The 13041-nt window shown below is 34.8% G+C and overlaps 1 protein-coding gene across 1 annotated transcript; it reads right to left on the bottom strand.

Moving 5' to 3' along the window:
* Window positions 1-2: 2 nt before the first annotated feature.
* Window positions 3-7551, bottom strand: LOC136981512 (cholinesterase-like). Its single transcript, XM_067277818.1, has 4 exons — window positions 7229-7551; window positions 5712-5988; window positions 4830-4888; window positions 3-1002 (listed from the first exon to the last, which is right to left on the bottom strand). The coding sequence occupies exons 1-4, from the start codon at window positions 7549-7551 to the stop codon at window positions 3-5; spliced, it is 1659 nt and encodes a 552-aa protein (XP_067133919.1).
* Between the last annotated feature and the right edge of the window lie 5490 nt (window positions 7552-13041).

Raw genomic sequence — 13041 nt, 5'->3', positions numbered from 1 at the left:
ACTCATAATATCTTTAACCTCTGCTTTTGAAAAATTGGCTTGTTTTCTATGGCTAAATATGGATTAAGTGCCAAAACGAAGAGTGTACCTTCATCTTTTACATCGCCCATTAATCCCTGGACATCATGAAATTTTCCGGCTTCAATATCGTAAAATGGATCGTCAGATAGAAATGGAGGACCGACTTGTGGATGATAATATAGTATTATTTGTTGTCGTTTAATCAATTTCTTTTCAGTTGCAACAATTTCGTATGCATTCTTTTCTCTCATACATGTTAATGTATCAGATACGTTGCAGCCTATTTGTTGTGAAAGCATAACTGTATTTTCTATATTAAATGTAGTATTCACTTCACAATATTCGAGATAATTGCTCCCGCTTTGCAAAATCACTCTGTTGAATAAGCCTTTAGTCAGGGGTGAGATTATGTGATGATCGATGGATACCGCTCCCGCAATCTGGCCGAAAACAGTTATCAAATTTTTGTCACCTTCGAAATTTTCGATATTTTCTTGCACCCATTTCAGAGCCACTACTTGATCTAACATGCCCATATTTCCTCGTTTATCTTCATCATTAAAACTTGCGAAACTTAATGCAGCTAGACGATAATTGAATGTAACTACGATGACGTTACCCACAGCGGCCAAAACGGAGCCATCATAAACGTTCATGTTAGATGAACCCGTGTGAAATGATCCGCCATGTATCCAAACCATGGTAGCCAATGGTTTTCCATCGGGCTTTGAGCTAGGTATCCAAATATTAAGATAGAGGCAATCTTCGCTGAGATCCTTAGGATTGTGATCGATCCATTCTAATATTGGGAAAGGCGGGTCTTGTATGCACGAAGGTGACTTTTGTGTAGCATTATATATGATATTCGGTTTGTAGTGAACTGATTGCGGTTCTTGAAATCTTAACTCATCAATTGGAGGTGCAGCGTAAGGGATGGCGAAAAATGCGTAAAGTATTGTAATACAATTGTACAATACAAAACTTGTATTGTATTTTCATTGAATTTACCAAATGTTGGGAAATTATTGCTGCTTTTTACGAAGTTTAATATAATGATCATTCCGTAAACAATTCTTGTTGACAAAGTCTTCATTCCTAATTCTGAAACATAAATAAAAATTAAAGTTAGTCTTTCTTACACTTCATATATTATAAAAATTAATTAATGAATTCAATTAGAACGTAAAATATAGACAATCTTATTTATATTGAATATTTAAACATTTTTTCAAGTGTATACAAATTATATCGTTATACAAATTATATCGTTAAGTGCCAAAACGAAGAGTGTACCTTCATCTTTTACATCGCCCATTAATCCCTGGACATCATGTAATATCTTATATTCGAATTAACCTCTACACTTGAGGTTAACACGCTTTTGTATAATGATATTCTGATGAAATTAATGCGTTGAGAACTCTTTATATTTCGTTTCTTGAAAACTATTAATTAATTGTGATTTCTTTTAACATGCGCAAGTAAGTTTCGTGTACATACAAACATTTCGCAGTATATCTGCAAGACCGTAGATGCGTGCCCAAACATTATGCTGAAAACAAGATAGATAAGCTGCCAAGTGTTAAGTAATTATATAATTGCCCAGGCGAAATCCTAGCTACTGGAGTAACGTTTGTACTTATCTTCTGAATTTTGAAAAAACTTCCCACGTTAGATTTTAATGATTTTGGTGCTGAAATTCTCAGTATTCGCCTGTAGTGTGCATAAATTATTTTCTGAAAAATATAATTAACACATAGATGATATATAATTTAAACACTCTTAATTATCGACGTTTAATAACAAAGAGGAATTTTCACATGTTTCAGTGATGTTTATTGCAGTGTAAAACGAGAAGTCTGCTTTATATTTTTGCAGAGTTTAGAATAGTTCGATTGAACTATGGAAAAGTTATCCGAGTTCAAAAAGATTTAGGGTGTTTTATTTCTAAATTTAAAAAGTTGATAATTTAATTTTAACTTTCTAATAAGAAGAGACTTTACAAGAAACTCCTAAAAACATGTTGCTGAAAATGTTTAAATAATTCGATACTACTCAGTTTAGTATAAATATATTTACTATAAAAATGCCAATACGGGAAAACCTGTTTATACTGGAATCGCATAGCACTGAATATTTTTGTGGTTTGGCAGGTTTCTGTTTAATTTAGGTGCCGTTTATGATAGGTTTTATTCTATGTGGATTTTTATAGTAAATACATGTTAACTTTATTACAATATTAAATTCTTCAAAAATTATCTTCTTCATACAAAATAATTTACACATAAAATATTTTACTTTATTTTTATAAATTAAAAAAATTTTCCATCTATTTACATCCAACTATTCACAGTAGCTTATTCCTAGATATTAATAATTTTCATAAATAGATCCTCAAAACTTAATAAGCAAGTTCTAAGCAAGGAAAAATATGTTAAAAATTTATATAGATGATTCTTCTTATAAGCATTTCTATTGCCATATTATGATATGCATAAATATAACGAATCGATTGTATATTTCTTAAAATGCCTAACAAACGTAGACGTATTTTCCAATCTGTAAAACTTTACAAATAAAATTAAAAAAATAAGCGACGATCAAAGAAATTTAGTAGTCTTATAAGACTACTAAATTTCACTTGTAAGTTGGTTTTGCTGTGGATTAAATAGATCCAATATCCAAATTAAAAACGTATCTACTCTAAACACGAGTGCTACTGCTTGTTTGAGTTTTCGATTTGTGCTATTGATGACACAATTACTGTATATTCCAATGACTAAAAGAGAAGTGTATTAGAAAATAAAGTTATAAATTATAAATAACAACTAACGTGCATAATTTATTCTGTTTGTTGCATGAATAAGGTTTTTAATTTCAGTTACAACAAAATTCGTGTTAGGAGGTCACAAATAATACATAGGAACACCAGTCATAAAAATCTTTTACAGTAACAAGTTTTAATTAATTTAAATCTTTCTTCTGTAGTATAATCAACACTACTAAAAAGCTGAATAGTGCACGTGTCCTCTTTCAATTGTCCGCTTCTCCCCTTTTGATTTTTTCACTTTTGGCACCTTTCAGTTTTCAGTGGTCTCATGAGGCTTGGGCCCTGGATCCTAATAGCTGCTGATATAAACTATATAATTATATCGATATATTTTATTCTGTATTAAAACCAAACCATCTGCCATCCTAGAGATCATGCAAATCAAACATATTCAGGACATACCCATTAGCATCAATCTAACAAAGGGATCCTATACCAAGCAATTCATTATCAAATGAGTCCCAATCGATTTCAGTGCGCGCGATATAGCGGAGCAACTACGTGAAGATGACTTCTTTCCTATCAATATCCAAAGATTTAAAAGATCTGTCGATGGCACGCCCTCCCCCACCTCAACAAAATGCGGAGATTCTCATGATGAATCATCCTGCCCAATCAGTGAACCAAAGTGCATCAACTGTGGGGATCCACATCTCTACACATCCCCACAGTGCTCTTACTACAAATCTGCCTTGGATATTGTTAATTACTAACGGAAACACAACTGTTCACCTACAGAAGCCGCAAAGCACGTGTCACCAGTCATCGCATCCATTCTAGATCATTTAGCGACGTCGTTTAAGAATCTCGCTTTTTTAATTTACGTATTTATTCAACAACAGAGCATCAAAAACTTATCCACCCCAAGACTCTGAAATACTTTCTTTTCTTCGTGAAATACAAGAATCCATTAAATTGCAAAATAAAACCATCCAGAACATTCTGGCATACCTTCAAGACAAAATACAACCTCCCATAAACTATCATCGTGTTACTAAACTGCATCAACTACAACCACTCCACATCAATCCGACCCCTGTTCATCAGCCTGCAGTGACTACAAAGGACCAACTTGAACCCTCCCCATCAGACCATCAACAGCACCCAGTGAACACAAAGAATCAATCTAAACCCATCCCATCAGATTACGACACACAAATATCTCTGCACCTTAAGCGCAGAACGCAAAGAAATTAACGACACTAATGACAAAAACCAGTGAGTCCTGGGAGAAAAAACCATAATAAAAAATACCTATAGTCAGTCCTCTAGCATTATCATGAAACTCCTCCAATGGAATATCAATAGCATATGTAATAAACATGATCAACTTATAGCAGAACACACATGGGATCCTTTTGACATTATCCTCTTACAGGAAACCTGGCTTCCAGCCCAACAACATGCAGAGTTTCACGGCTACACTGCTTTCTATACTCACAGGAAAACCAGCTCAGGTGGGGGACTTGCCACTTACATCCGGAAGTCCATCCCAGTTAATCTTATTTCCACCCAAGAAGCTTCTGGGAGAGGTCAACCAGAATGGCAAGTGCTGGATATTTACTCACCAAATCGACTACGGCTCATAAATGTGTACTACCACCCCAAGCTGATAACAAAGACCTTAATCTTCTATTCAGCCTTACTACCTCCTCTGACACCATCATCACAGGAGACTTCAATGCTCACCACGTAATGTGGGGTAACAAAACATCAGACTCCAGAGGAAAATTATTAGCTGACATCATCCAAAGTTCCAACATGTCTTTACTCAACGATGGTCAATTCACCCACTATAATATCAATGGCGCAAATACTGCTATTTACCTTACTCTAGCCTCAAGCAACATTGCCAATTCTGCCAATTTGACCCCTGTCAACATTGATCACAGTAGTAAACATAGAGGCATCATGGTGGAGTTCCAAACCAGCTACTCGACTAACTGAAAGAACCTTCTCTCTCTGTCCCTGGACTTACCGCAATTCATGCAAGATCTCAATTACTGGACTTCCAACACTGATTGGTTGTACGAACAACTACAACACCAACTTTCTTCTTTATACTAAAAGAACTCCTGTCTTCAATGCTGTTCCAACAAAAATAACCCTCCTTGGTGGAATATTTCAAGCCAACAAGCCCTAGCCAAGAAACGTAGGGCAAAGTCCAAGTTTGCCCATAACATAAATAAAGAAATCTGGATTACTCTGAAGCAAGCCACTGCAAATCTCCAATACATTATCAAAGATCAAAAACGCCTCTTCTGGGCTAAGCAGGCATCCAACTCCCAGTACAAGAACAATATTTGGAAACTACTACAAAAAATTCGATCATACTCTCTCAATGTCTCAAATCTCTATCTAACCTCTAATAATGGCCATATCATAGTGGACGCCACAGATCAATTCAATGCTTTTGTTTCCCACTATAATATACCCAACAATGATGCTTCACTCACCATCTGTCTGCTTATCCAGTCAGCTCAACGTTAAAGAACACAACACCCCGTTCCTTCTTTTCGAGATAAATGACGCCATACGACGATGTCATGACAAAATCAGCATGAAAATCATCACCCTTCTGACACCTCTGGCAAAACTTCAACTGTTAAATGTCTACAACCGCATATGGAACAAAGGCATCATTTTTTCTGTCCTAAACAAAACTGCCATCCGTAAATTTGGAAAAGATCCTTCCATGTTATCTAGTTATCGCCCAATTGCTTTGACCTCCCACGTCAGCAAAATTATGGAACGCATGATTTTGCGCAGATAGATGAAATTAGCTCATACTTATTCTTGGTTTAACCCTAAACATGCGGGTGGTCTCCCCAACAAAGGGTGCAGAAAAATCCTCACTCACATGTTCATCCGTATCCATAATCTCCAGAATCAGAGATGCTTCATTAACATCATCACCATCGACATCTACAAAGCATACGATTCTGTCAACCACAACATTCTTATCCAGAAAGCCATGTGCCTCGGCTTGGTTGGCAATTCTCTTACTTGGTTGCATAGCTTCATAACAAACAGGCAATTCCAAGTGAGATGGAGAGGCATTCTCTCCCATCCCGTGCATCCCACTAGAGCAGCGGATCCCAACCAATGGTCCGCGGACCACCAGTGGTCCACAAGAGCTAAAATATGGTCCGCGAAAGATTTAAAACTTTTATTCATTTTAAATTATTATTCCCACATTGATACAAACTGAATTTAATTTTCACTAAAAATGTTATTTTTTCTATTATAATAGTACTGTTAAAACATGTTACTCTTGACTTTAACGCTTACTTATGTTAAAAGTTTTCATTAAAGTTTATTTTTCTTAAACCTTGTGGTCCCTGGTAACAACAATGAAATCAAAGTGGTCCCTGGTCAAAAAAAAGTTGGGAACTGCTGCACTAGAAGAATTCCCCAGGGTAGCGTCATCTCTCCTTTCCTATTTGCCATCTTTATGCACAACATTTTTATCTGGAATCGGACAATATTCATATCTACGTTTACGCCAACGACGTTACTGTCATCATTCATGATAATTCTCCGAATCGCCTACATCAAATCACGAATATCTTCCTTCAGAACATTACGCGCTGGACCCATCAAAATGATGTTTCCATCCAGCCTCAAAAGTGCACCATTATGCCCATCACCACTCAGAAAAACGTCTCACAGACCTTTTAGCTTATGGGGCATCCTTGCGTCACCAAGACAAAGCTGTTGGGCGTTTGGATAACCAGCATTCTCACTTGGAATAAACACATTAACTATATCGCTACTAAGAGCAAAAAGCTCTTAAACATCTTCAAAATTTTCTGCTCCAAAAAATGTGGCGGCAGCCCATCCGACCTCATCACCATTGCTGAAAGCACTATCGGTAGCCTCGCCGTTTATGTTATTTCTGGCATCTGCCACATGACGAATCATCAAATCAATTCTGTCCAGACCATTCAGAACCAATATCTTAAGCTATGTCTTGGTCTTCCCTTCTCTTCTGACAACATCATTACCCTCTGCACTGCTAACAAACCGAATATTTCTACCTGGTTTCATAAATGCATCATCAAGCAGTTCAGCTCTTACTCCAAAAAAATTAATATCGACCCGCTTTTTAGCAAAATTTTGCACTACATTGTTTCTGATGCAGGCATCAGAAAGAATGTAGTGCAAAATCCCTCTAATTCAGACAGCCTGCGCCTGGATCTGTCATCACAATATCACCAGGATGGATGCATTCAGTCCACATCCGCCCCTTTCCTGTCAAAAAACCTCTCAATTGCACATCCGGTCTACCCTTCCAACAGCCCTCCCCCCTCCCCTTTCCTCTCCCCTTTCCCCCCCTTCCCCTGCCCCCTCTCCCTCCTTCCCCCGCGGTCCTACAGGCCAATTTCACTGATTGGATTTGACAACAGAACTGCGATGTGCTTATTGCTACTGATGGTTCCAAGAAAAACAAGTCTGTCTCCTTTGCCTACATTGACATTACGAATAACATCTCTGCTCATTCCTCCCTTCACCCTGAGGCAAGCATCTTCACTGCTGAAGGTTACGCCATCCTTCAAGCTACGTCCCATGCGGTCGATCTTAATACACCGACCATCATCTGTACGGACTCCAAGTCTGTCTTGGAAAGCATGATCTCTCCTAACTGTCCCCCTCACACCATCATCGCCACTGTGCCCTCTTATCCACTCCCCAAGCATCTCCTACATATGGACTCCTGGCCATGCAGGTATCTCAATCAATGAAGACGTCGATAAACTCGTCAAGAGCAATCCCAATCCCACCATCAATACTAACGCCATCTCCCCTGAAGACTTCCGCTACATCATCATCTATGAAACTAAAGAAAAAAAGAACCAGCTCTGGTTATCGTATCCCAAAAGAGCAGCCTATCATTGGCTGAATACACTCAAACCTGTTTTTATGCGGTCTATTTTTGTGCGATTTGTTTTGTGTGATTTTTTGTGTGCGGTATATGAATTTCAATCAAATTGGTATACTGCACAAAAATAATTGCACAAAACACATTGCACGTATAAAAAATCGCACAAAAAAAGACCGCACAAAAACAGGTTTGAGTGTATAATATCCCACCCCAGTTATGAAGACCTGGACAGATATACCTCCATCTTCATCAATAGAGCTCGCTCCAGTTCTCTCCTCACCAACCATTTCCTGCACAAACGGAACTTTTCCAGTCAGGACAAATGTCTCCACTGTCCCTCCCAAATCGATACCTCCCTACACAGATTGGATGAGTGTGTCATCTTCCAAGGTATCAGAAAACGCCTTCTATCTACTCAGAATCCTCAACGCTACGCCATCAACAAGATCAGCGACTGTCTCGTGCATATCAAAAATAAAACTAGTCTATGCATATTAAAGTCCTTCTTCTAAGAATATTCAAAACACTGTTATTATTAGCAAGCGCCAACAACCCACCTACAATCTATTCTACAGTGCCAACCAGTCTACTATTTTCGTCCTCATTTTTAACTAAGTTTTCCATCGCCAGAGGACGCCACCGTTCCATCTATCGGACTAACGGGGCGATATAGCCGTGTAGCTTCTGCCCAACTGTGACCCGTAACCATAACCGTAACCGTTAATAATAAATTCAGTATATTATTATTGCAATAGAAATTTATTATTGAATTGTTGACACGAATTTATTATTTATATCACGGAATGACACCATTTCTACTGGAACGCCCACTAGGGGGCGTGCCGGGTACTAGTATTAAATGAAAACGACAACTTTGTGCTCTTGACAACTTGCAAACATGTTGAAAATGTTACATGACCAAATGTGGGACACTTTTCAAGACTGTTCAATGCGGGACTAACAACCCAAATCTGGGACAGTCCCGCACATGTCTGGTCACCTTAGTTTAAAGCAGGAAGGGAACTTGTTTACCACATCTATACAAATTTAACACAAAATTATCGATTTTTATACTATTAAAATATGGGGAAAACTAAAAAAAGATTTATATAAAAAATTGTACTGAATAAAACACAAAAAAAACCCGCTGAAGTAATAGAAATAATGTTTTAAAAAATTTTACCTACGTCAAATTGTTCCAAAAGAAATTTAGAACGCTATAATTAATTTTATTTTAAAATTTCCATAAACAGCAATAGCGCAATTAATTAGCTAATTAATAAAATTTCGCAGCAAAAATAATTAGAAAAATCGGCATAGGTTATAGATAACAATGTACAGTACATGTACTGGTGTATTCAATTTTGGAAAAGTTAATTTTGCTAAAGCTGTTAATAAAATTTCAAAAACTCATTCATTTTTTAAAATGATACCATTCATTGTGACATTTGAATGAGGTATTATTTAACAAATTTTAAAGTGTAATATGTCATATTTAAAACAGGTACCAGACATAAATCCATCGCATCGTGTCACGCGTTAAATAACATTTAGGTATTCACAATATTTTAACAATATCACCAAGATTTAAAAGAGTCTTTTAGACTAATTTTATTTCATACTATTTATAAACTATTCAATGTAAATATTACAATAATTTAATTAATCGCTTCTACATGCAAAATCCTGTATTACTCAATAACCTATTGTAATTAGTCACTAAGTATTACTTAGTTTTCGGATATTTAAAATACATAATTTCAACTTCACTCCAAATGAAAAACTTTGTGCTGCTTTCACACAAAAATAATGCAAAAACTCTATTTATTACCTGACTTCGATTAAAAAGGTTGAAGAAAGTTTACACTCTAAAAGTAAGCAAATACAAATTGAAAAATATTCAGAACAACTTTATTTTTATTGTTTCTTATAACATTGTTGCAAATTATTACTGAAATTTATATTCATTAAATATTTGATGTTTTCAATTAAAATTTTCCTCAAAAAAATTCCAAAAAAATTGTTATAGAATATTCCAATAAACACATTTTTTCTTGTTTGCATATTTTTTAAACCATACTACTTTTCTGCAAATAACCCATTCTTAGTTTTTCTAGCTACAGTATCTGAAAAAATTACTGATTATATTAAACTAATGTTTAACACATAAAAATTTAACAGTAGGAATCTCGAATACTATCTAAGTTTTAATAGTTTTTACTAAAGATTTTAACAATTCTATATCCTAAATGTCATGCAGAAACTACACTTAAAACAGACGATTCCGAATACAGAATAATATAAAAACAGCACGAGATCTACAAAAAGTTAATATGTATCGAGGAAAATCCACTGTATTATAATCTCGTTCTTTCAATACGTTCGTGATCATAATATTTACTTTTAGCAATTTTATGAAGCTCATTCATTGAAGTCACTCCAGTGTTTTTTACAAAGTTATAAAAAGTTCCATTAACATTCTTTAGTAATTTATATGGCCTGTCAAATTCTTGAAGTTTTCCGTTATCAAGAACCTAGAAGATTCAAATGTGTAATTAAAAACAAATTTTTATTATATATTATAAACAGAACAAACTTACCAGTACTCTGTCCGAATCGATAATTGTATGTAATCTATGGGCTATTGTCAACACGGTACATGATTTGAATTTTTCTCGAATTATCTTTTGTATGCAGGAATCAGTTCTTGATATAAAACAGATAAAAAATAAGTTACAAATCTATATATCTGTATCAACAAAAACAAAACATACGTAAAATAGAGAAAAGTTACTTCAAAATATACTATGTAAGCCTTGTAATACAACAGCCATTAATAGACATGCATTATGTATACAATATTAAAAATTTTGTAGTATAAAATTTTTTCTGTACATAAAATGGTATAATTTGACATACGTCAGTAGGGGAGAGCGGGGCTAAAAGTTCCGTTTTTTAATCAACGTCATAATTTGTTAAGGAAACGTAATTCTAGCATAAGTATTGAGAAATTAAAATTTAGTAATATATCTAACTTTGCTATAAAGACAGTTTTTGGGGTTGTTTTGTGTAAGATTTTTTTATAATTAATAATACAATACCTAAAGTCGGAAAGTAACAACTTACCCCGGTTTGGGGCTAGTTGTTAACAGGGTGGGGCAAATTGTTACGAGATCTATGGAAGGTGTAATATGTAAAAAAAACAATAATTTATTTAACTAAGTATGTATTTAAGGACTAATCAATAATATCTTATGAAAAATTAGTTGTTTTTTTAAAATGTATTATAAACTAAACATTTTTACTTTTTAACATTTATAATTTTTATTTAACGATTGAAACATTAACGAATTTTTTGATAAACTTCTAACGTAGGGGAGAGCGGGGCTAAAAGTTCCCGGGGTAAGTTGTTCGATTGAAATAGCTCCATAAGGAAAAAAAGAAATATAATTAGCAAATACGTCATGAATCTAATGTGATATTAGCTTAAGTAGCTAATCAGCCTTGAAATTATCAATTATCAATGTTCAATCACATTAGTTTCATGACGTATTTGCTAATTATATTTCTTTTTTTCCTTATGGAACTATTTCAAACGGAACAACTTACCCCGGAAACTTTTAGCCCCGCTCTCCCCTACGTTAGAAGTTTATCAAAAAAATATCACCGGGAAGAATTTTCGATGGAAAACTGGTTTGGATGTTGATGGTATAATACTGCACAAAACAAACGGAAATTAACTTGGACAGCTCGTTGATGAATTAAGAGCTTTTGAATATCTACCAGTATTCAGAAATTTTAATGATTCGGCTACGAGTAAAAGCATATAAAACGTTGTAGTTCCAGTTTACATATCTAGCAGAGTTGCTAGATCTGTAAACTGGAACTATGAGTACGACGTTTGGCATGTACTCCATTTCAGTACTACTCTCGCTTGTCTAGTCATCTAGTTATGACTGTACACAACTATTACAGAACTTTGGAGAAAATATTGTACACAATTAGTTTAACACTCATTGCATACGTGGAAACTTTAGCTTCTAAAATCGAAATAAACATTTCTATTAACCTACCTGTAGATCTAACATTTTTTAGTTTAGCAATGGTGGAATGTGACCCTACAGTAGCAGAGAGAAACGTAGATTTAGACTATAACCGTTCTGTGATAACTTTCAAAAACTCAGTTTATTTTTATCGCGGGCAGTTAAATGTTTTTAGTATAACCAAAATTTTAACTCGATTGAACTTTGTTATATCAGCTATATATTTTAATATTTTGAATTGTTGCAATAGAAAAACCAATCTGAATTATAACACAACAAAATCTTCCAAGAGACATTTACACTTCCTGAACAATATGATTCTTTGATGTTCAATAAGCAAGCAGCAGATTTATGAAAAATTAATGGGTAGAAAGAATTATAAAAGAAACTCATAGAATAATTTTAAAAGGTTAGACAAAATGGTTCAACAAGCTAGACAACGTAATCACTCCAAACATATACAGTAGAACCTCTATTATCCGGACTAATTGGGGATGAAGGTAGTCCGGATAAGGAAAAATCCGGATAATCGAAAAATAATAATTGATAGTGCATATAGTATGAATAATTTTTATTTGTCTAAATTTGCATATAGTTTCAATATTAAATTACTTTTTATTAAGAAATTCAATTAACGATTTTTGTTTAAAGCTAGCTGTTCTTTTTGAAGCTGCTAAATCGCGAATACTTTTAAGACATATAAGTTGTCTTGGGTTACACTCTTCTTAGCTCTCAAACCACTTCATGGCGACATCTAAGCACTGAAAAGCTCCAGAATATGTAGGACCAATATCTCTTCTTCGTCTTCTCGATCTTGTTCATCTAAGGCAAATATTTCTTTAATTATTTCCTCATCATTCAAAATTTGGAATCCAGGATCGTTCGCATCGCAATTTAACCACTCGGTTGCTTCTTCTTCGTCACATTCGGCCCATATTGAAATTTGTGCTATTGCTTCCGCAATGTCTCCTATACCACTTTCTACTGTTACTAGAATTTACTAATGGTCTTTTCAAAATTTTGTTTCATGCATTCCATCACGTACTGTACAGTACAACAGTGTCGCAATTCGCCAAGTGCAAATCAGCAAATTCGTACAATTTTTGTTTATTTTGAACAATCCGGATAATCGAAAATCCGGATAATAGAGGTCCGGATAATCGAGGTTCTACTGTATAAGATAAAAGAAACAAACTTTCATCAACATCAACTGCACGCCCAGATTAAGAAAAAAATCGCTTCATGGCACAATGAAACTTTAA

This window comes from Centruroides vittatus, unplaced genomic scaffold (assembly GCF_030686945.1).
Source record: "Centruroides vittatus isolate TY-2023 unplaced genomic scaffold, ASM3068694v2 contig_766, whole genome shotgun sequence".
Lineage (NCBI taxonomy): Eukaryota > Metazoa > Arthropoda > Arachnida > Scorpiones > Buthidae > Centruroides > Centruroides vittatus.
This window is presented reverse-complemented; position numbering and strand designations above follow the sequence as displayed.

Coding starts and splice junctions, on each gene's coding strand:
- LOC136981512 (XM_067277818.1), bottom strand. CDS start 7,551: ATGCTTGGGGAGTGGATAAGAGGGCACAGTGGCGATGATGGTGTGAGG. Junction 4,889..5,711: donor TTATGGATACGGATGAACAT/GTGAGTGAGGAT, acceptor TTGGTGTTGTAG/TTGTTCGTACAACCAATCAG. Junction 1,003..4,829: donor GAGATCTTGCATGAATTGCG/GTAAGTCCAGGG, acceptor ATACAATACAAG/TTTTGTATTGTACAATTGTA.